At 53.1% G+C, this 24338-nt stretch overlaps 1 protein-coding gene across 9 annotated transcripts in view; it reads left to right on the forward strand.

The window, feature by feature from the left end:
• The window catches only part of LOC144933057 (homeobox protein cut-like 1), a 198265-nt gene that overhangs the window by 139727 nt on the left and 34200 nt on the right, over positions 1–24338 (forward strand). For 7 of the 9 annotated variants that reach the window (XM_078857540.1, XM_078857546.1, XM_078857541.1 and 4 more), the window contains 9 exons: positions 1052–1103; positions 2488–2628; positions 14045–14212; positions 16268–16323; positions 17690–17738; positions 18800–18899; positions 19364–20187; positions 21842–21986; positions 22428–22589. In XM_078857540.1, coding sequence (XP_078713666.1) covers positions 1052–1103; positions 2488–2628; positions 14045–14212; positions 16268–16323; positions 17690–17738; positions 18800–18899; positions 19364–20187; positions 21842–21986; positions 22428–22589 — 1697 coding nt within the window. The remainder of the gene's footprint in view (positions 1–1051; positions 1104–2487; positions 2629–14044; positions 14213–16267; positions 16324–17689; positions 17739–18799; positions 18900–19363; positions 20188–21841; positions 21987–22427; positions 22590–24338) is intronic. The other 2 variants (XM_078857547.1, XM_078857548.1) reach the window with 2 other exon arrangements.

Genomic DNA, 24338 nt, shown 5'->3' on the forward strand with positions numbered 1-24338 from the left:
CGCCGGCCGTCCCTTTCCGAATGCAGCACCGAGCCTTGACCACACCCGGCCAGCTGCGGGGAGAGAGGTGCGAAACCCGGTGGCTTCCGCCGCGGCTCGTCTTGCGATGAAGAGCGGCTCGCAGGGGGCTGGTGACGCTCACACCAACGGTGCCCGTGTCGGGCTCACCGCGCCGACTCCGTCGAGAATATGAGCCCGAATCTTGGACTGCCCTCTTGAGGTTAAACCAGGACCGGGTTCCTCGTGTTCAGCGATTAGGGGCTGTCTCATCTCACGCCAGCGATGACGGCTAAAAAAAAAAACAGCAGCAGTAAGAAATGTTAGTTTTCGTGTCGAATTTGGTTCAGCTCGTGCAACGGGGGAGCATGTTGGCCCAGACGGCCACGGAGAGAAGCAACCGCTTTTTACTTCTCCGTCTGCAACGAACGTGCAGAGTGAATTCCAGAGGTGGAGCAAATACGACAGACCCCTGAACGGATTTCCAGCGGAGGCCGATGGTGTCGCGTAGGGGACATTGCTCAGCGTGGTGTGAAAGCTCTTCTGCCCGTAGGGAGATGCGGGAGTCAGTGGAAAAATCCTTTGCTTGGTTTCTAGAGGCTGCTTGCGGTAAAGAAAAAAAAAACTAACGAATTCACGAGTCAAAAAGAAATCAACGAAAATAGACGCACAATCAAAGTGCACAGGAATATTTTTTTGTTAATGGTGCATGCCTGCATTCTTGCTTGCGTGTACATATTGCGTGCGTGCATTTGTGTGTGTGTGCACATGTTGGCGCGTGCAAGTGTTTGTGTGTGCGCATGTACGTACACGTGTTGGCGCGTGCACGTGTTTGTGTGTACAGGTCTGAGCTGGTTCTGGGCCTTCTCCTAGGTCGATTCAGCCTTAAATGAGTAACTGGTACGGTGTGTAAGCATCAGCAGTGGGCTGGGCGCGTTGCTGGCCACACCACCCATTCACCCGCTGTGCCAGCCTTCATATGCCCTCGCGCTCGCCCCAACAGTCTGATGAGGCTATACGGGTGCTGCTTGTCTTTGTTCACGCGCGCGTGCAGTGGGAACAGCGCCGAGCAGCCCGACTGCGCGGAGACAGACGACTCGCGGCAGGTACGCGACCGTTGCCGTGGTAACTAACGAACACACCTCACACCCTCGCCTCCCGCTCGCCCGCTCCACCCCACAAGGCGCCGCTGCGAGAGGGACGTGTCAATGGCAGGAGTGTGACATTCAGCGATTGATAATTGAGATGAGCTCACCGCTCCCACGTAAGCGAGCAAAAAGAAAAAAAAAAATCTGTTTTGATTTGTCATTGTCTTGGTAAAAAAAAAGTAAAGCGGTTACCGTAAAGAGGTTTGATTGTGTTGCGCTTAATGGCGGCGTAATTTTGCCAAGGGGCGCGCAATTAGCCCGGATTTGCATCTCGTTAAGAGGATGCCGAGCCCTCGTTAAAGGGGCCTTGTCGTTCCTTGCCCGGCTGCATAACGACGCGTAATTCCTAATTCCTCCGCGGGCTCTGGACCCTCCCCCCCTCCCCCCTCCCTCCCTCCCCCCCTCCCCCCTCCCTCCCTCCCCCCCTCCCTCCCTCGCTCCCTCCCTCGTTCCCTCCATCGTTCCCTCCCTCGTTCCCTCTCTCGCTCCCTCCCAACCCACCCTCCCAACCCTCCCAAACCTCTCTCCCTTCTAATCCCCCCCCTCCCATTCTCGCACCCCAAACCGCCCGATCTTGTTGCGATCTCGGAGGCTAAGTATGTTTGGGCCTGGTTAGCACTCGGATGGGAGACCGCCTGGGAACAGTAGGTAATGTAAGCTAGACTCACGAGGTGGTCAGGAGAAGGCAGCACAGCAATGGATTCTATAATCCATCTGTGTGGAGCTTCGAGCGTTATCACATCGGGCATATGCGTCAGTTCTCTCCGGGGCCTCTGGTTTTCTCTCACAAGCCAAACACTTGTGAATGGAATTGGCTGAACAGGCCACTGAAGGACCCTCCTAAGAAGAGTCTGGAGACTCGGTGAGGCTTTCCTGGATAAATAAAGGGATTGTTCTTCTTGGCACTGATGCGGTCCGGCGCGTACATTTTGCACGCACGGACACATACACATACAAAAGACAAAGATCCCCCGTATAGCCTTAACAGACTGTTGGGGCAAGTGCTGTTAGCGAGCACCTATGAAGGCCGGCACTTCACACGAGGGGGTGGCTGGCCAGCAACACGCTCAGCCGCATTTGTCTCCCCAGTGGCGATGTTTATACTCCGCACCGGGTACTCATTTGAGGCTGAGTCGACCTCAGGGAGGCCCAGGACCGGTTCAGATAATTAATCGTCACTGGTGTTGGCTGTGAGCGGGAGTCGAACCCGGGTTGCCGGGTTCGTAGTGCAGCGCGCTCCCTTTTACACACGCGCGCGCACACGTGCGCACGTGTCAGTGTGCATGTGTACGCGCGCCTCCACACAGGCCGGCGCATCTCGCCAACGCAATCTCGTTCACAGCAGGAGGACGCCGAGCGGATGGAGGAGGGCAGGGGGACGGAAGAACTGGAGGAGGAGGAAGAGGAGGAGGAAGAGGAGGAGGGAGCAATGCCCGAAGAGCCTTCCTGCCCGGGAGGGCAGCCGGCTGTGCCTGCCCCCTCGGTGAGTGAGGGGCGGTGTGGAGCAGCAAGGCGCTGGGCTCGCCGCCACGGTGTCGAGATGTTGACTACCTCGTCTGCTATGCAGGAGGTCGTGGGTTTGATCCCGACCCTAATGATGCCCGTATGTTTGGAGTTTGCTTGTCTCTCTCTCTACGTGGTCGCGTGGATTTTTCTCCAGGTCCTCCGGTTTTTCCCTCCACATTTAAGAATCAACGGGCGTTTAGAGTATTTGGCTTCTGCTATAAATTTACACATGATAAGCCACTTATTGGCCAGGTCACTTAGGAAAAAGAGCCATATAGTTCTGTGGATTTTTTGCTAGTAAAATAAACATTACATTTCGATTTAAAGCTTTCGTGACTGCAGGGATTCATCTTCTTGGTTCTTTCGGTAAAGTCACGTAGAAGGGAAGTAATAAAATAATAAAAATAAAACAAAATAAAATAATTCTCACGACGTTTCGGCTACAACGCAAGCAGCCGTCTTCAGCTGAAGAATGAGACACTGTCAAGCTAGGAGCTTATATATAAGCTGAGTTGGAGGTGGAAGAAGACTTTGAAACCCCCCCGCCCACCTCCTACGCATTTCCCATGAATATGCTAAATTCCTCTTGATATGCACATTCTTTTGTTAAGGCTCTCTTCTTCTTCCACCTCCAACTCAGCTTATATATAAGCTCCTAGCTTGACAGTGTCTCATTCTTCACCTGAAGACGGCTGCTTGCGTTGTAGCCGAAACGTCGTGAGAATTATTTTATTTTATTATGTTTTATTTTTATTTTTTTATTACTTCTCTTCTACGTGACTTTACCGAAAGAACCAAGAAAATAAACATTATTTAGTTTGGTTTAAGTTGCTGTAAGTTTGGACGAATCTTCATTGAGTGACGTTTTTTGTTGTTGTTTTTTTCACTTCTTGATTATCCGGAGAAAAACAAATCCAGTAGAGCTACATCAGCGATCTTTGTACCACGCTTGCACACCCAGGCAACTGGTGTGCGGTGAAATGGTTTAAATAAGTACGAGGCTTGGCAAGTACAGTGTTACTCTGCTACCTTATAAGGCCACGATATTGTTGGTTTCAGGCAGTGGGATTTATTATCGTATCGTGCGTGCAATCGGACAGTCGTAGAACATCACCAGAAGTGGATATCATAGAACTACTTCCGTGAACCCTGAGAGTGACCTCTGCTCGTAGAACCGTAGAAGGCAGCAATTTCCAATTGGCCTCGTTACAGGCAGCAACGTTTGTCACGTGACATTCAAACTGATGTGTTTTTTTCAAATGCTCAGAGCTGGAATTTAGCCAAAATTCGCGCTGAATAAAATTTTATAACAGTGGAGTTTTTTGTGTTTGTACTGTCAATGGTGACCGGGGCTGAGACCATAAATTCCACCAAGCTTGAGGACTCGCTTTAACATACGTACCTACGTTGAACTTCTTCCGCGCCGTACGTAGCCAACCAAGCCAATCGGAGGTGCGGGGCAAGGACAACAACAAACGAAAGACAAAAATCAGTTCTGAACAAATGAAAATCATGGGCAGCAGAAACCCAAATTGTAACTTCAGGATCTCAGCGGTGCCAGCTCAGCGCTCTGACCTCACGAGGCCCCTTTGACCCACGTGGCTGGTGAAAAACATCAACGTTGGGAGCCCCGGGGCCTCAGAGCAACAGGTTTTCTCTTTTAATAAAAAAACATTCTTTCCGGAGGCTTCCCTCTCGTAGGATATCGTCGCTGTGCGACCAGCGGAAGAGCCGTGACGTTTGCGTCGTTACACGTTCACGTTCATTTTCTCCGGGTCGGGAATGTTCCGTTTTTATTAGTGTGCGATGTTATGTGGACAAAACAAGGCTCCCCCGTGGACGGCCAAGGCTAGTGTTGTTAGTGAGCGTCTATTAAAAGTCTGAGCAGCACACGTGAAAGGGTGGTGAGGGTCAGTAACGTGGCCTGGTCACTTTCCCACGTGCACATGTTTTTATCAATCCACTCGTCACGAAAGGGAGTATATGTCTCAAGACATATACTAGCTTTGAATGGCATCCGTATTTTGCCGACAACAAAATCACCCCGTTTAACACGCAGGCTTTTGTGACCAATGTTACTGATAATAATGGTTTTTGGGTTAGATCAAATAAATCCAGTAAATGTTGTGGATTTACTCTCCAACACACCGGTGGGCTGAAGTAGTAGCTAATTGGCGCGTTGTTTACGTAACAAACTTTACTGGCTGTGTCGGATGGTGGAGGGTTACGACACATTTATACTTACCCGATCTAACCCAAAAACCTTAATTATGAAAATCACCCTGAATCCGCCCGATTTTGCCAAAACTCGGAAGATGGGCACAGGGCTCAGCTTGGTTAAATACTTGGGATTTGAGACTGCCTGGAAATATCACAAGTTGTAGACTTGGCTGAGTACTTGAATCAATCTGTGCAGAGCTTTGAATGTCTTTTCGTCTTATGTGCGTGGGTACCGTTCGGCTTTCCCTAGTTTCCTCCCACACAAAGCCAAATACCTATCGGTGGAATTTGGCCAAACGTCTCGACGTAGCAGGAGCCTCGTGGCGGGAAAAAAAGAGAGACTTGAGACTCACAGAAGCTTCTGCTGGGTAAAATAAAAGCCATCGCTTTCACACAGGTCGAGAGGTGATGGCCGTCTGGCTTGTGCACGACAAGGCTTTGGCGGCCGTCACTGTGGGAGTGTCACGGTTAGTGCCCTGCAGGGGCAATTGATCGCGCAGATGCCACCACTGAACAGCTTCCTCCGGTCCTGCGGTTTTTTTATTCTGCCGCTTTTATCCTCCACTTGAATTTCCTTCCGACGAAGGCCGCCGCCGCACGCTTCGTCGCGAGGTCGCCGCCCGGCACGCCAGAACCTCAGAGCCTCCCCCCCCCCACACCCTTCGGTTTCGCGCGCTCGCGCCGCGGAGAAAGCGAGCGGCCGTTGGGGTGGGGGGGGGGTGGAAAGAGCGCGCGGGCGCGTGCGCAGAGCCGAACAACCGTTTTTTTAGCGGAACTTAAATAAGTGCTCTGCGACTTCCTCGGCCTTCTATCAAATTTTGAACGTAAAATCCGGCGCTCGTATTGATTTTCTGGTAAACGGGGCACGCGGCCAACAGCAGCGAGGGAGGGTTAGAAAAATCATTTCGGGGAAGAAAAAAAACACAAAGGCCGACGTTCACGGCTGCCGTAAACGGTAACGGGCTGTAATTCGAGCCAACGCGGGTAGGCGCGCCCACCGCCCCTGCGGCCGCAACCGCCGCCGCCGCCGCCACTGGCGCTCTCACATTTACATATTTCTGCCCAGAGCGTCCGCTTTGAAATTTTGCTGCAATGGAAGGTGTCGGTGAGAAAAGTGTAAAAAAATATATATAATTTAATGCGGAGAGGGGGCGAGCACAATGGTGGAAGCGGGGGGCGTGGGATAAAGATAGAGATATTCCCTGCGTGCGTGCGCAGTTGTTAAGTAGACGTGGGCCCCGTCGGGACGCGCCTGAGAAGGGTCCCCTGGCTGATCATTAAACAGTCAAGTTCGTTGCTCTCTTCGTGCTGGGAGCCGTATCAGCTCAACATATGTACAATTAGCCGGCGTACAAAAACAGGCCGTGGCGGGAGGGGAAGCGAGCGGCAGGGGCTGTGCTGGCGGTGGTGGTGGGGGTGGTGGTGGTGGGGGGTGGTGGTGGTGGGGGGGGAGGGTGTGGGTGGTGGTGGGGGTGGGTACAGAATATGGAAGGCGGGGAGGGGGAGCAATTAAAAAAATTACTTTCCTTAAAAAAAACGGTTTTGCGCAATTATGACTATTACTGCGGTAGGTAAAGATTTCCAACTTAGGGCCATTACCGACTCAACCACCCCCGGTGAGACACGGAGGCTCACTGGAGCCTTGTGACCATTTCTGTGTTTTTGGAGTTATCGGCATTAATCATCGCGCCGTCGTTTTTGAACGATTTAGTGTGATTTTGGCTTGCGAGAGCTTTTTATGTTAAGAAATGCCAAAGCGCGCTTACGGAGAACACTTCGCTAGAAGGGACAGTGCTCGGTAGTTGAGACTGAGCAAGGGGTAGCAGCCAAAAGGAGAGAGCTCGCCTGAGACGGACGTCTGGCGAGGGGACGCAGCGACGAGATCAGCTCGTGTTGCGGGATGCTCGGTGGATTGTTGCATCGTAGGACCGTGAGAGGTGGTGGTGGTTTTGTTGGGGCGAGGCTTTTGTCCAGCAGCAGATAGATGACAACTGATGTTTTGTTAGTGATGCGTCTTCCGTGCAGACCTTCACCGCAGCGTTCAGGGGCAGCCTCTCCTTACGGTGACGATGACGACGATGAGGTCTTAAGTGAAAAAAAAAGTCAACCAGAAAATATGGTCAACGTTAGATAAATGTCACGGAGCCCATTCACGGATGGAGATAGTTGGCTACATTTGGAGCCAAGTAGTTAATGAGTCGTTAATGAGTCGTTAAAGTGCGAGCAGTGTGAATCCGCCGATCGAGAGGGCGTCAGTCGTAATCTCCCGAGTTCTGCTCAAGAATTCTCACAAAACCAAACGATTGTTTTTGTTGACCTCTGACCTCTTCTGACGGTTGCCCTGGTTTGGTTTCGCTTGCGCCACGTTCGTCGATATCGGCCCGCTCCAGTACGATTAGACGCGGAGAGAATGAGGGGGAAGTGCTGGGGGAGGGGGGCGGAGGGGGGCGGGGCGGACACAATTAATCCATAGCGTAACGTAATTAATCTGACGATTGCGTTCGTCCCGTCGATTGAGAGAGCCTAATCCTAGCGCGCGTCGCCCTCTTTATTTGCGCGGTTATCATTACGTTGATTGGAGCCCGCGCAAATGAGGTTACATTAAACGAATGAGTTGCTTTATTCGCTTTCATTTTCTTTATGGCGTCCAAAACAAGACGCAAAAACAAAGTGGGAGAGAGAGAGCGCGAGCAAGCGAGATACGACGATGTCAAAGGAAGGGAAAAATAAAATAAAAACCCCCGCGTCTTGTTAATGACGCCGCTCGCGAAGCTAAAACGGAGAGTAGGGCCGCCCCAGAGTGAATTGTGCCGTTGTCTGATGCTTCATGACAAACGGGTGAAGTGAAGTGGTCGCGCGGCGGTTAGCGGCATTGCCAGACTTAGAAACGCGCGATTAGATTATTGTTCTGATGATTATTTGGCGGCCATAAATTTCCACGTGACGCGCCACTTTGTTGCGCTGTCATTTGTGACCAGGTCGCTCCTAATAAAAGAAGCCAATAGCTCAGTGTGCCTTACCTGGTAAAATAAAAATACATTAGTTATATTTGTACTCTATTTGTGATTTGCTTACCTTTCCTGTACTTTGCACTACCTATTGTTGTTTTTGTATTATTGTTGTTGTGGCGTTCTGACCCCGTGCCCCTTACTGGACATCTGCGAAAAATAACTTTACAGCTCATCGGATTCCTCCAGCAATAAATCAATATTCCGATTCCGCCTTGTGAACCTGGCCCATGTGAGTTCAAGCCTCGTTCCACGGCAAGCCTTTAGCAGCGAGTGATTTCTCCAAGCCTTACCTCCACCGACCTGAACTTGACCGGCAGTTGCGGCGAGTGGATTGACAAGGAGCGAGCAAAGCGAGAGATGACTTGTGTCTGGTTCGGGATGCCGGCGCAGTTTGGCTCACAATCCATGGCCTAGGCCCTCTCGGACCCTCGTCGCGCAAAGCCACGGGGCGAGTTGGGCAACAAGCACGTTTGGGCATTGGCATGTGCCACCTTCGATCGTAACGAAGTATGGAGAAAGATCGTCCGCGAAAGCGTTGCGTTTCGCGACATGCTGTGTCATGGCAAAAAATGGCCGTTTGGGACTGCAGCGTCAGATTTGCGCAAGCGGCTATTTAGAGAGTCAAAGTAGTGCCGGTGAGACCTGGGCATTGAATCTGAAATGATCAGTTGAGACAAAGGCGAAATGTCCCCGTGCGGTGGGGTAAAAGTGCGGATACCTCCACCTCTTCCAGGACGCCTGACCAGTATGGAAGCGGGGGGGGGGGGCGGTAGGCCAAATATCCTGCAGAGGGGCTCTCGAGAAGCCCACCCCGCCGCAAGTGGTGTCAGCAGGTAATTGCGGATCTGCGCTGTCCGAGCCGGAGACCAGACCATAGACAACCCTCCGCGTTCACGGCTGCCAATTCCTCTTTAGCCCCCATATCCAATTTAATTGTGCAGGCAAACCTTTTTTTTTTGTCTCCTTCGTTGTGTTTGTTTGTTGTCGTTCAATTATTAAAAGTCGCTCAGGAGCGGGCGGTAAATTATTAGGTTGGGTTACGTCTTGAGCGGCGTTGTGGTTTTTTTTTTATCGGTGCAAAGGTCGGGGTCCACGGTGATGTAGCGGATGTAGATGACGGTTGGCTGAGTGTCCGCGCCAAATGCGCCGTGAAATCCCATTAAGGCTTCATCTCTGCTGTGATTCTCATTCATACCCAGCGCCGTGCCCCAGGACCCCGGGCCTCGGGTTATTGTGTAAACAATTGCAAGGGATGTGCTCACAGCCAATTGATTTTTCTTTTTTAATTTCCCTTTGAAACTACGCTGAGCGGGAGTAAGGTTCGACACGTATTCTTCACAATTCTTGTCATTGTCGTAATCATCATCGTCGTTGGCGTAACGGTTATTATTCATCGATGGTAATTATCTCTCCGGAGTTGGCATAAATCAGTACGGGTTATGAGGCTGTGGCAGCGTTTTTGGAAATCGGCGGTGGTTTTCCAGTGGTGATGCCGCCCCCGCATTCTGTAACAATAACTATTTTTTTAGAAACAAGTTCTGTCATGAGGGAGGACCTTTGAATAATCACCTGTCAATTAATTTACGGTCATGAAAATCACTCTTGTTGACCGCAGGCCCAAAAGCCCAAAACGCCAAGGGGTCAGCAAACGAACACCGTGACTGAAGTTGTAATAGATAAAACAAATAATTTGTACGTTTCTTTTATTGAACGAGGCTTGGGAAAAGAGAACCGTTGGAGAGAATTCCAAAGTAGAGCAGCGGCAGGGAAGAAGAAAGAGAAGAGAAGAGTTGGTCGTGACGCCGCGGTACGGCAGTTGAACACAATTGCCGAAGTACAACACGGACGTTGTTGGGAATCAACGAGTGCATTTTGACGAGCAACTAAAACACATTTTAATACACCTCCATTTCACGAGCGCGCAGGAGAAAAGCCACGCTCCCGCGCGAAACCCACCGACGGAGCTGACCCCGACACAGGGCAAATGAGTGGCGCGCCGACGGCGTGCGGCAGCCCCCCAACTGCGGAGCGAGCGAGGGAGGGGTGGGGGCCCTCGGTGATGGAGAGCATTCTTGGGATTCCGTGGGCGATTTGTCACTGAGCGGCGGCAGCGCCGCCACCCACCCACCCACTTCCGCGTGATTGTTTCGTCGAGGTTTTTTTTGTTGCACCGCCCTAATTGCGCGGCAATTGACGCAATTACCACATCGGCGCGGGGGGGGGAGTATGGCTCGCGACTTCCTCACGAACGCGCCGTAATCTTTTAAAGCGGCGCGTAGAACGGCCCTTTTGTTTCCCCCCTTAATTTTTTCGCCCCTTTCGCACAGGCAGCTTTTTTGTGCAAACTTAATTAATTTCCCATTAAGCGTTTGGGTAAATAAACGACAGTGTTTTCGCGAGGGGGGCGGCATGGGGTTTGTAACACTTCAGAGCCGCACGCTGTTTATCGCTTCAGCTTTCCGTGCGTCAGAAGTTTTGGTGGGTTGAAGCGCTCGCGTAATTCGACCGTTGTTGGCGGTTTTTTGGCCTCGGGTAACGCTGTAAACACTTTACGTAAAAGTGCGCGCAATTAGAAGAGGGAGAGGGAAAAAAAAGAGTGCGTTCATTCATTAATAACTTAAGACAACAAAAACGCAAACCCGTACGAATTAAAATGGTGGCTTGGATGCTCGCTCCCGCCCCCCCCCCCCCCCCTGCGAGATGCCGGGGGGCTCGGTCCGATGGATTCGCGGTGGAGGCCACGGGACGTAATTAGAGGCCCTGTTTTGTAGGCTTGACGCTCAAGGTTCTGCTGCTCTTCTCGTTTGAGCTTCATTAACCCTCCAGTGAGCCGCATTACAAAATCCGAGCACCGTGGCTCCGGCCTTCGCCTCCTTTACCCCTCCCCACCCCCACGCCAGCTCGCACGTTGGACGTGTACACACTTATGCTCAATACTTATAAAAGTTTCAGAGCCGATGGTGGTGTGCATAGGAGCAGCGTTAATAATGCCCCGTGCCATGTCCCACTGCCGTAATTAAATATTAGTAATTCATGGGTCTGTCAGGTTTATGCGGAGAGTTGTTGAACCTAATGGAGATTAATAGTTGGCGTTGGAGACGTCATTTTTCTCCATTACCAGGTCGGCGATCTCGTGCCACGCGCGTCGACAGGAATTGATGGGTAACATTACGGCGGAGGAGTATCTGCTGATAATTGGCAGGACCGCGGCCCCTCGTTTTACGTTACGGGGGGGGGGGGGCACTGCTCAAAGAGCTCTGAAAAATTACGGCGCTGGAATTAAACGCGTCCCGCTGAATGTCGGGCCGCGACGCCTACGGCCCGGGCACGGGGCCGACTCCGCCGCCGCCACCGCTGTCGTCGACGCCGGCGCCGCTAAGAAAATGGGGCCGCCGTGACGGTGTGCCAACTGCCGTTCAGACGCCGGGTGGACGGCCCCCCTGGGAGGTGATGGCGCTGTCGAGAAGTTGTCTCGTGTGCCACCGGAGATGGGTCAGGCAATACAGGCGCCGCGTTGCCTAAGAGATGTTAACTATGCAGGAGGTCGTGGGTTCGATCCCGACCCTGACGCCTGCTGCTGTCTTTGGAGTTTGCATGTCTCACTCTCCACTTGGTCGCGTGGATTTTTCTCCGGGTCCTCCGGTTTTCCCCCTCCATATTTAGAATCGACATCACGTGTCTTTGGCTGCTATTAACATGATAAGCCACTTCGTTGAGCTATCATTTGTGATAGCCAGGTCGCTTCTGGAAAATAGCCTTACCTGGTGAAATTCATGGCCGATATGCGGGAGAAAATTTACGGACAGACCTCGCAAATATAGTCGGTCGAATGTTATACTTAAAAACTCACTGAAATATTTTTATTCAAACAATCAAATATCCAGTATATTTAAAGCTGGTGAATTAACCAATAATAGTTTTTTTTACTTAAAGCAAACGGTTAATAGTGTATAAGTAATTTGAGTCCTTTTTTCTGACATTTGTCGAATCGATTCCAGTAGAGACTCGATTGAACAGAAATCGAAATTCGGGGCGCCGTGGTGATGGGTTTCTGACGGAAAGGTGCCGGGTAGCAAAAATCTCCTTCCGAGCCTCGACCGGCACGGCTGATTACAGCTCGATCTGATTACAGCTCGATCTGATTACAGCCACGAGGCTGTGGCCGCCCCGTCAGCCTGGTCGTCGTCCACTCAGGGGAGGTATCTCTACGTCCAGAGGGGCCTGATGGACAGGGTCGGCCGAGCGGAAGAAAAGAGAGCTCACTGCTCGTCGGCATTGGACTTCCCCACCGGGGGAATTCTCTTCGCCAGCTGCCAGTCACCTTCCTTCCTTCTCAGCCGTGGACGGTTTTTGATCCTGGTGACGTTGGTGATCCAGCCCTGGCCAAAGTCAGCTGGTGTTCGTCCGCATTTACGTGAAACCGGATGCTCGCGGAGCCGGAATGAGCTAACTGGAGTTTGAAACGCAAGTGATAGCGGCGGCTCTCGCTTTGTCAAAAGTGCTGCTCATTGGCTCTTTTTTTTTGGCTCATTTTTTTTAATGCACGTGCTTTTATTATATACCTGCGTGTGCGCGAGTGGCCTCGGAAGAAGCCACATCCCCCCCCCCCACCCTCGGCTTCAAAGCAGTTTTCTTTTCCTCGCAAACGTCGCTTCCTCTTCGGCGAACGTGGGAGTGTGTTTTTAATGTAATGGGGATTTATCCCTTCGATTGTGAAAATTTTGCGGTTTACAGAGCACGGTTCGTATTTTGGTCGGAAGTGCTTCCACCGGCGAGTCAAATAATTTGGCAAGTTCCTGGTTTTGTCTGGCTCTCTGCAGAGCCGGTTTCTAGGCTCTCGAGACGCCGTGCAGCTGGCCTTGCCATTTGTTTTCTGCGGCCTGTTGTGGAGCGAATGCGGCAAGGGACAGACGCACGTCACAAGCAGTGGCACTTGAGAAAGAGAAAAAACTTTTTCAGAGTAGGGGGTCCATTTCCCAAAACGTTGCCTATTATATATATACATACCCGTCAACCCCTTACCAGTGCCTACCTTATTACAGAACAATTCAGACCTTATTGGTCACCCCGTGCCCTTATAAATCTCAACGTTCATCCTACAAAATCCCATCACAAGGGAGAAACTTAAATAGACAATCTTCACCACTACTACACTCACCACTACACTCACCACTAGTATACTCACCATATTGAAACGGCCGTATACCGTATGGACCTAAAAACTCAATTTCTCTGTACAAGAATACGTGGTAAACCATGTGGGTTGACAGGTATGTTTATAAAGTTACTTTATACATTTTTTTTCCTTCTTTAATTGCAGCGTAATTGGTTGATTTGTTGAGTTTTGTTTATTTTTCATTTAAACTTGAGATGACGTTTGTCAACTTGGGAAGAGGTGTTTTTGCTTATTGTGTTTGTCACCACTGCCAGGCATCTGGCAGTGTGTTTCCGCCCGGGGCTGGTGGCACGCGTGCCTGTGACACCCGCCGCTGTGTAGGCATGGGTTGGTGGGGGCCACGTATAGATGTATGAAACTCCCGAGCAGTACGTCAGGTGGGTTCGTGAACAAATATCTGCGGACCTTACAGGTGTCATCGTTTTTTTATCATTTATCAAGGTCGTTGAGCGCAGGCCCAAAGGCGTAAAACGCCAAGCAGCCTAAACCAAACAGCCCTCGTGGCATTTACACCATTGGAACCTCATTTGCCAGTAAAAAATATGATAATTGGTTTTTTACCCTTCTATCTGGCAACAAAACTGAACTGTCTTTGAGTTGTGCGCCTTTTGGCGTCATCTGGTCCAACACCATGTGAGACTAGGCTCTAAGGAAAGCTGTCTCGGGTGTGGACCAATCAACTTCAAGGACAGTGCATATATTATCAGAGTTATGTTTTTTGTTTGCAGTATGGCTGCAGGTATTGTGGTCTATGCAAACATGACTCCTTGTAAAAAAGGTGTCAGTTTTGTTGCCAGATAGAAGGGTAAAAAAAAACAATTATCAGCCCTCGTGACGTCACAAACAACAGTCGACGCGTTTCTTTGATTGGGCGAGGTTGCGTGAAGCAATCTCATCGTTGTCATTTTAGAATTCTCGAACGCTTTCCCTTCGCTTGGTCTCACTGGCGTGCTGCGGGCGTGGCGCCGCCGCGCTTGTACCGGCAGACCTCGCGGAACCTGGAGATGGAGGTGCTGAAGAAGGAAGGCGAGATCTCGTGGCTCATGGGCGAGATCCGGCGCCTTCAGGCGGCGCTCGTCAAGCTGCGCGAGACCTCGACCGCTCAGATCCTGCAGATGGAGGCGCAGCTGCAGGAGAGGAACCGTCGCATCCAGGTGCGGTCCCCGCGCTCGCTTCCGTGCCGCCCGGCTCCCCCCCCCCCCCACCCCGCTCTCCGGTCTCATGGTGGCGAGATGTTAACTACCTCGCCTGGTATACAGGAGGTTCGATCCTGACCCTGACGCCTGCTGTATATTTGAAGTTTGCGTGTCTCTCTCTCTCTCATCATCATCACGGTGGCTAGGAGATGTTAACTACCTCGCCTGATACACAGGAGGTCGTGGGTTCGATCCCGACCCTGACACCTGCTGCTGTATATTTGGAGTTTGCGTGTCTCTCTCTCTGATCATCATCACAGTGGCTAGGAGATGTTAACTACCTCGCCTAATACACAGGAGGTCGTGGGTTCGATCCCGACACCTCCTGTATATTTAGAGTTTGCGTGTCTCTCTCCCTGTGGTCGCGTAGATTTTTCGCCGGGTCCTCTGGATTTTCCCTCGACATTTAGCATTAACGTCACGCGTTTAGAGTCTTTTTTTCTGCTGGCATACATTTTCCACACGATAGGCCACTTCGTTCGTGGCCAGGTCGCTTCTGATAAAGAGCTATACAGTATAGCTCAGTGGGCCTTACCTGGTAAAGTAAAACAAAATGTTGTTCAGCGTCACCGTTGCCTGCGTGTTGCCATAAACCTGGCGTCGCGTTCGCCAGCTCGGTGGCTTGCGACAGTTCATTGCTCGTTTCGAAGGCGCGCGCCTCGTGGACGGAACGGCTGCGGCGCGTGCCGTGCAAAGCATCCCAGTCGCTTCTTGTTGCCCCCCCCCCCCCGCCTCCTTTTCCTCAACGTGTACGGTTTGAGGGGTCTCAAACACGCGGCGCTTCACGGGGGCAGGAGAGACAACGCCGCAAGTGCAGCCGGGTGTTCCGAGCCCCGAAGCTGAGACTGCGTGACACAGCGGCCCTTATTTCAAGCGTCGCCCCCTGCACGAGCCGCCGCAGCCCGTGAGATCGGATTGCGAGTCTCCGGGAGCTATTTTAGCGGTTTATGAGCAGTGGTTTATGTCTCCCTGGTGCGCTGATTTTTTTTTTGTCAAGGCAGTTAAAATCCTGGTCCAGACGCGTTCAAAAACAACGTACGAGCTCACGGGCAGCAACAGTGCCTCCTCGGCCTATATTTGATTGCGGGGACGGATACACCGTGAAATTATGCCGCTGTGAAATTGTCGACCTTGCGGCTTCGGTGAGGCCGATCTCTCGCCTCCACGGACGCTTTGCCTCCGCGCCTGTGCGTGTGTGTGCGCGAGTGTGCGTGTGTAGTTGTGTTTGGACAAGTGTGACAGTGCAGTGGGAGAGAGAAACCACAATTAAGAGTCCCACGCGCGTGTTAATTAGTGCCTGGCAGTAATAAAGGTCAGAGTCGCGCCAATCAGATGCCCTCTAATGAGTCCCCGTGCAAAAACACGTTTGTAGTCCCCACACCTACAGCCTCTCTGTGGTTTATTTATAATAAATGGGTGCAGTGGCGCAGATAAAATCGTACGCGTAATTATCAAATGCTTTCCCCGCGCCACACTTTCCTCTGTCATTATTTTTATGACTTTTTTTTTATTGCCGAATATGAAAATTTTTCTTGGCCGCCGCTTGGTTTTGAAAGAACGCGCAGCCCCCAGAAAGCGAGCAGCTGTTATTTTGCGGCACCTGCCCAAGCCCTACGCTGCTGCCGCGCCACCCCAACACGGGTTCGTCGATGACAATGAAGACGTAAAAAATTTCCGGGGCGACACGTTGAAGGGCACGCGGAATCGCGCAGCAGTCGCATCGCGAGGGACGTTGCGGCTCTTAATGACATCACAGAATTTTATCTCTTTTCCCCCCCACTGCGAACGAGGATTCTTCGGGTTTGTGACGGACAGCCCGCAGTGCGCGGCCATATCTGCGATATAAGATCTTTTTTTTTCAACTTACTTTAATTGCGCAGTGCTCGCGTTTGCTCGCGACCCCTCGATACTGAGCGGAGGAGCACACCCTGCCCGCTTGCACGCGCCGTGACGTTACTCGCCGCGACGGACCGCTCGCCCAACTCGCCCGTGCGTCCGTCTTTGTCTCCGCAGAAACTGGAGGAAAAGCTCCAAGGCCGGACAAACTGTGAAATAAAGTCTGAAATCAAGTAAGGGTCGTTCGTGTTTTGCGTTCAGTTCATTCAAAATATCCACGGTGTCACCATGTGTAATAATAAGTGAGTTAATTAAACAGACAAGGGTCTGTTTTACTGCATGAATATCAAATAACATTCTAGTCCCAGAGCCTGTGAGGCTATCTAGGCCAATGCTTTTCAGAAGCGTTTGTTTAAGCCAGCAAAAATGTTGGACCGCTTTCAACTTGAACTAAACATTTGTTTTGTTGTTGATGAGACGAGAGAAATGAGCATGGAAATAAACGCAGCATCGACATTGGGCGACGGTGACACATTTGGATGTGGCAGTTGGAGGCAGTGGCCCTCCAGCAACAATGGAAAGGAGCGACGCTCACAACAACGAGCGGAGCCGCCGGGCTGCTAAAACACAGCAAGTCGGCACAGTAGGGGGCACAGGTGGCGCATCGGCCAGTCGTCTCAAGTCAGTCGACCCGTGGCACCTGCTGGGTCTGTCCCGGGACCTCCTGCCAGTTGGCGTTCGACACTTAAAGTGCACATAGCTTGGCACAAGTGCCGTGGTGACGTCACCGCCACTTCGTGGCGAATGGCGGTGGTTCTTGCTGTTGTGGCCACGTGCCTCAAGCGATTAGACCACCGAGCCGATACCGTTCAGATCCTGGGTTCAGATCCAGGTTTCGGCCACCTGTGATTAAACCGGGTCCTTGGAGTATGGTCACTAATTACCGCACAAAAAAAACCAACGCATTAAGTTTAGTCTTTCACTTTATTTCGATGAATTCCAGCCCGGACAATGAATGATATAATTTTTACTCCCAGGCACGCTAACGTTTCTCTGTAGCAGAGAGTGTTGGAAAGTGCGCCCCCCTAGTGCCGACATTATAACAACCACTGGTAGACTTGGCCTCGAATGAGTACCTGGTGCGTAAACATCGCCACTTAGGGGAGAGAAAGGCAGCGGGACATGGTGCTGGCCACTCACCCCCTCGTGTGCCGTGGAGACCTTCATAGGTGCTCGCTAACAGCACTTATCCCCAACAGTCTGTTAAGGCTACACGGGGGATCTTTGTCTATTATTTGTGTGCCTGTCGTTAGCGCTACAAACCCAACCACCTGAGTTTATATTTCTGATCTCGGTACAACAGTATCCATTACCTGAACCCGTCCCAAGCCTCTCCTAGGTCGACTCAGCCTTAAAATGATTACCTGGTGTTTAAACATCAGTGTTGAAGAGACAAAGCTGGCTGGGCGTGGTGCCGGCCAACTCACCCCGATTGAGTGCTGTACCAACCTTCGGAGATGCTCACTCACAGTACTTTCCTCAACAGAGTGCGTAGGCTACACGGGGGATCATTGTCTTCGTTGTTGTTGTGTTTCTCAGTGCGATGGAGACCGATGGGCTGGCGACGTCGGGGATCACGGTATCACGGGTGAGGGCCCACGATCACTTCCTCGCATCGCTGCCGCTGATTACGATGATGATGCTGCTCTGTTCATTGCGTGATGATGACGATGGTGATAATGCTGCTGCTGTTGCTGATGATGTAACGATAATAATGCTGCTGATGATAATGGGGATGCTGCTGATGATGTGACGATAACAGTGATGATAGTGCTTCTAAAAATGGATATGTTGTGATTGACAAGGGTTGTCCTGCTAATGGTGGTGATGCTGCTGCAGAACATGACGTTACTCATTCAAGCATTGGTGTTCATGATGTTGCTACCTCTAAGAAAGCACATTTAACATTAAATAAAGGTAGCTAGTTTTTATTTTCAAACACATTTATGAATATCAATTTAAAACAATTGTTAATGACAATAACTACTCAGGCGTTGTGGACTTGTTGGGCGAGCACAGCGCTGTGCCTTGACATTTAATCGTCGCATCGGGAGGACGTTTGTAATCTTAAGAAATGTATGGGTTATTTTTGTTCCAGGGGTAAACCACTTTTTTCTCCCGAACCGTTTCTCCGCCGACCGACGCCCATGAGGAGCCGGGTTACTCGGTACAAAAGAATCCCAGTTGGTGGGCTCGAGTAATGAAGGGTTCCTTCGTGACTTTCATCCTGCCTCACGGGCGTAGAAGCCACGGTTAAGTTATCTCTCAGCCCGCCACTGCAGGAATGCAGAATTTATGCATCTGACTCGAAGACCTACCAACCGACCGCCCCCTGTGAGAGATGGGTCCTGTCCACAGAGCCCGTCCCTGGGGGTACGGCGAATGGGGGGGGCCACCGCTCAGGGCCCCGCGCTTTGGGGGCCCCCCCCGCGCTTCGACGTCACTGTGTCGGATGTAATACTTCCGGTTTGATTTTAAAACATTGGGGGCGGTAGGGGGGGGGGGAGGCCCGCATGGCGTGATTTGCCCTGGGCCCTCCACCCACCCACCATGGACGACCCTGGGCTGTCCAATGCCCCTTTGGTATGACCGTTCGTCTGCCCCTCCATGTGCCTGCCCTGTTTTACGCTCCTCTCGCCTGTCGTGCAGGTCGTGAGCCGACCCCTTGACGACCTCTTCCGGATACAGAAGGTGCGCGCCCCGGTGATGGCGAGCGAGCCTTCGCACATCCTCGACGGCGACACCCGAGGTAACCCTTGACCCTTGACCCTCGGGGGGGGAGGGAGGGAGGCGTGGCTGGCCGAGGAATGTGTGCCTGAAACGCGGCTCTTTAGCCGGCGGTCGACTGCCACGGTGATCGTTCCGTTAACTAATCCGCGGCGGTGCGAGCCGGCTCCGTTGGAATTCTGGAGGTCTCTGCGGGCTGCCAAAGCACATTTGTGAGGAATTCCAGCAGAGCTGATAATATAAATATCGGCTTCGTTGACCGAACGTAGGCTTTAAAGAGGGGATGGAAAAAGGTGCGCGATGAAAAAGTGAAAACACGTTACAATTGAAAGCCGAAGCCTAAAGCGGGGACAGTAATGTGTCGGTGTGCATTTTAATCGACTTATCTTTGCTCTCTCTGCTCTATCCCGGCATTGCCTGGCCTACCTTCCTCTCCCCCGGCCTCGCCCCCTCCCTGCCTTGCCCTTCCCTCGCGCCCGCCGCCAGGTTCGTTCGGCCGGGAAGAGAACGGCTCTGTCGGGAGCCGCTGCCCCTCGGAACTGTCGAGCTGCGTGACGCCGCAGCCCGGCCACGCGAGCGGCGAGGCCGAGACGCCGCTCTACCCGCAGCCCGCGGCCGCGCTGGGCCTCGCCGCCGGCCTGGGCCTCGGCCTGGGCCTGAGCCCCGACCTCGTGCCGTCCCTCTTCCCCGGCTCGGCGCAGCAGCTGCCGATTTCCGCCGGCGGCGGCGGCGGCATCGGCGGTTCGTCGGCTGCCAGTTCAGCAGTCGCGGCGGCGGCGGCGGTTCGATCGCTCGGGACGTTCTTCCCCGTGCAGCTCCTGCATTCCATGTACGCCGCCAAGGCCGCGCAGGAGGCCAGCTCGGGAGCACCGGGCGGCGGCGGCGGCACGAGCGGCGGCGGCGGCGGCGGCATCGGCTCATCGCCCGCAGCCACGGTGGCCACGTCTAGCCTGCTCTACCACCAGCCGGGCCTGTACGGGCCGCCGAGCGCGTCCCCGCCGGCCGTGCTCTCCCCGGGCGTCGCCAGGCCCGGCTCGGCACGGAGCGGCTCGTCGCCGCCGCCGCCCCCGCTGCCGCCGCCCGCGGTGATGTCACCGGGGCTCCTGCGCAACGGCGTCGCGGCGGGGCAGGCCGAGTGCGCGTCGGGCGCCAGCAGCAGCAGCGGCGGCGGCGGCAGCGCGGGGCTCGCGGGAGAACTGGACGAGCAGGACGTGGACACGACGGAGCTGGCGCGCCAGGTGAAGGAGCAGCTGCTGAAGCACAACATCGGGCAGCGCGTCTTCGGACACTACGTGCTGGGCCTCTCGCAGGTGGGGGGGTGACGGCGTCGGCGCGGCGGGTGCGGGAGAGCGAGTTGCGGGCGAGCGGTTGCGGGCGTGGGCGAGCGAGGCAGGCAAGCGGGGGGCGGTCGTGGGTGATCGGGCAGGCATGGGCGAGTGGAGCGAGCGGGCGTGGGGGGGGCGGGCACGGGGCGGGCACGGGGCGGGCGAGCGGATGGGCGGCGTCGACGCGGTTTTGTTTTTTGGGGCGAGCGAATGGCGACCGACTGCGATTGGGTGCTCAGAACAGATGGGACGAGAAGCTTGCATCGATTATGTAACGCTCGGCAAAATTCGTCTTTAGCGTTCATTACCGTACGGAAGCCGATGGATAGCTTTCAGAGCAGAACACGCGTGCAGATTCGTAATAGTCCTTTTTTTTGGTCGACGATGCTGCCGTCCACCGGTCGTTGTTCATAACCATGAGCGATTCCCATCTGGGCACCGATCGTAGGGAGCGCCGTGTCTCCTGCCTCTGCCGCCTCACTTTCCCACAGCCCGCTACCCACAATTCACGCCAGGAGCAGGTGCATATTTCTAATAGTGCTTTTTATTTTCTGCTGGCTTGTTTCCGCAAGTTTTGGGCAACTTTTTCTTCACAATTTGGATGGTTCTCAATTTGGTAGGTCTCTAATAGCAGCAATACAACTTTCTACCAAAGTTTGGCTACTATTGCATCATTTTTATGAGAGTTTATTATAGATTCCCCTCCCTCACCCTCCCCGCCCGTTACGGACAGATGGACGGCCAGAGGTAATGTATAAACTTAGTTGGAAAGCATGAAAATATCGGTGCCAAGTCCGCTGTAGTTGTGTTGAGCTTTGATCCAAGATGTTTTGGCCGGGGCTTCTTGGCAAGGGAGAGCCGGGAAAGCCACTGACAAAGGCAGTAGTTTGAAATTGGTTCAAGATTCTTGCATTTGCTGCAAAGAGTACGTTGAAGACCCCGTGTGGGTGGCATTCCTCGCAAGGCAAGACCACACACTACATGTTGTTGTCGTTCCTAAGCCGTCAACTCATAACCACATTGTGGTTATCTCGGAACGCCTCGCTGAGTCTCGTGGCTTGTTTCGGAACGATGCTGCCATTTAAACGATTCTCTTGGATCTCCTGCTCTGGAGGGTGCCGTTTCTTTGTCAGATTGTACGGCGGATACCTGGCGTCGGCAGTGGTGCAAAAGCTCAAATGACAAAACACTCGTTCTGTGACGAAGGACCGTTGCCCGAAATATCGCCTATTATATATTTTCCTCTTAAGGCCACAGAGCCATTGATGAACGTGTCGCGTTTTTCTGTGCGTGCGTACGCGCGTGCGTGTACACTTGTGCAGCGGCTAACGCGCCGCGCTCCGAAGCCGGCGACCCGAGTTCGATTCCCGCTCGTGGCCACCGACACCAGTGACGGATTATCTAAACCATTCCTGGGCCTCCCCTAGGTCGGTTGAATTGAGGACCTGGTGCTGCGTGTAAACATTGCCACTGGGGAGACAAAGGTGCCTGTGCGTGGTGCTGGCCACCCACCCCCGCATGTGCCGCTCCAGCCTATTCATAGGTGCTGCTCGCTTAACAGCCCCTACAGTATGTTAAGGCGACACGGGGCAAGGGGGGAACCTTTGTCTTTATGTGCTCTTGTACACTCTCGACGCAGGGCTCCGTGAGCGAGATCCTGGCTCGACCCAAGCCCTGGTCGAAGCTCACGGTCAAGGGCAAGGAGCCCTTCCTCAAGATGAAGCAGTTCCTCTCGGACGAGCAGAACGTGCTGGCGCTGCGCGCCATCCAGGTCAAGCAGAGAGGTGCGCCCACATATGCCGTCCGGCCGCCACCATCACCAGCATCACCGCTACCGACACCCCTCTCTCTTCCCCCCCCGCTTCGGCCCCACACGGCACTGCTGCCGCTGCCGTTGCCGCTGGTTCCATTCTCAAGAACATAATTCCTCCCGCAGCTGTTGCTGCTGTTGCTTCTGCCGTTGCAATTGTTGCTACTTGCTGTTGTTGTTGTTGTTGCTGGAGCCACTACTGTACCATCATCGTTGGTGCTGCTGCTATTCATGTTACTGCTGTTGTTATTATCGTTGCTACTGGTGCCATAATTGTTGTTGCTGCTGCTGCTCGTCATTCTCGTTACTGCTGTCGGCGCTGCTTGCGTCTGCTGCTACTGCCGCGACTGTCGTCGCCGTTGCGGCCGCTGGCGCCCTCCCCCCCCCCCCCACCTGATTGCCGGCGCCCCCGCAGGCAGCATCACCCCGAGGATCAAGACGCCCGAGAGCGGCTCCGACGAGGCCATCAAGAGCATCCTGGAGCAGGCGAAGAAGGAGATCCAGGCCCAGAAAGGTTGGAGAGACGAGCGCGGTGACAAAGACAAACGCCCGCCGCGTAGCCGTTCCGGACTGTCGGGTAAAAAAAGCGCGTTGTGTGTGTTTTTTTTTTGCGAACACCTGGGTTGTTGGCGGGCGCGGCACACTGGCACGTTTGGCGTGCGGTTAGGGGGCCGCGCGCGCGCTCGCGCTCGTTCCTTACACATTTAAAAACCCCCAAAATACAAAAAAAGGTTGTCTTCGTTCAGCGTGCAATTGCGATGCCCCCCCCCGCCCGTCTCAAGACGCCGTACGGACAGGGTGATACCTGCGCACATGCACAGTTTGTGCAGGGGTTTTGTTTGTATTCGTTTGTAACTTATTATTACAGCAGGGAATGCGGGGTGAGAATTCGACATGCCAGAGAGGGATTTAGCATGGCATCATGGGGGAGTGGGTCTGGAGGGGCGCCACAGTGGTTAGCACGCTCAGAAGAATCAGAATGTGAACATTTATGTACACTGGAAGAATCCGATGAGCTGCAAAGCTCTTTGTAACAGATGTCCAGTAGCTTCACAGAGGTCCACTCCACTAGGACCACGTCGCTACGAGAGGGATATCTGAACCGATCCCGGACCACGCCCTCGATCTCAAGTATGGTTAAACCACTACAGGATCTGTTATGCCTCCGATTGAATCGACCAAGGAAAACAGAGAGAGAGAGAGAGACGCGTGGAGAGACGCGCACGCTAACCCTCACATGCAAATGCGCGCACTCTGGTTGCGCGTGCGTGCGCTCGCACACGAATATGTTCAACGTCGGATGCGCTCGCGTGCTAAGGCATCCCGACGGCGAGTTAAGGGCGCGAGGGTTATACGATGTTTTTGTATCTCGTACACGTGGGTAAATGTAATATTCCAACGCACATACATGTGTACGTATATTGTGAGCGCATCACGATGAGACCCAGAGCGTTCTCTCTCCGTTATAACTTTCACTTTCATTTGACGTTCAGAGACGCGGCTTGCAAGGAGTTTTTGGCCGGTGCATATTCCCCACAGTAACATTCCCAGTAAACGCGGAGCGTTGGACCGGCGTCGAGCCGACGTTTATGATACAAAAAATGGCAAGGTTTTTTTTGTCATTCAGGAAAAGCCTCGAGTCTCCAAGACACTTCTTGAGGATGGGTCCGCATTGAGATGTTTGGTCAATTCTACTTTAAGGAGTGTTTGGCGTGTGGGAGGGAACCTGGGCCACCCGGGGAAAACTGGCAAATTAAACATCTGCTTCTGGGGACCGTTTTCTAGCACAAATACAGAGACAAAGATCCCCCCCATATAGCATTAACAAACTGTGGGTGCAAGTGCTGTTAAGCAACTATGAAGGCCCGCACGGCACACGAGGGAGGGGGTGGGTGGCCAGCACCACGCCCGGCCGCCTTTGCCTCACCAGTGACGATTTTCACACACTGCACCAAGTACTCGTTTGAGGCCGAGTCAACCTACGGGAGACCCTGGACCGGTTCAGATAAATCGTCACTGGTGTTGGCCGTGAGTGGGAATCGAACTCAGGTGACTCCCCACACACACACGCTTGTTCATGGCTTTGTGACCCTAGAGTTCTGGAGGCAATTATCGGTCAATCGTGTATACCTGTTAAATTTCCAAATCGACTGGACGATGACGTGACCAGGAAATGGCAGCAGTGGAGAAAGCGGGTTAGTGAACCCGTCATGTACGAGAGACCTCTTCTGAGATCCCTACAAGTGCTCCGTTTGACCCACGCACACCCAGGGGGGGTCAGGGGTGCAATGTCCCACACGCCTCGCTACAGAGACTCACGTTCGTG

Source organism: Lampetra fluviatilis, chromosome 6, assembly GCF_964198595.1.
Source record: "Lampetra fluviatilis chromosome 6, kcLamFluv1.1, whole genome shotgun sequence".
NCBI classification, from domain to species: domain Eukaryota; kingdom Metazoa; phylum Chordata; class Hyperoartia; order Petromyzontiformes; family Petromyzontidae; genus Lampetra; species Lampetra fluviatilis.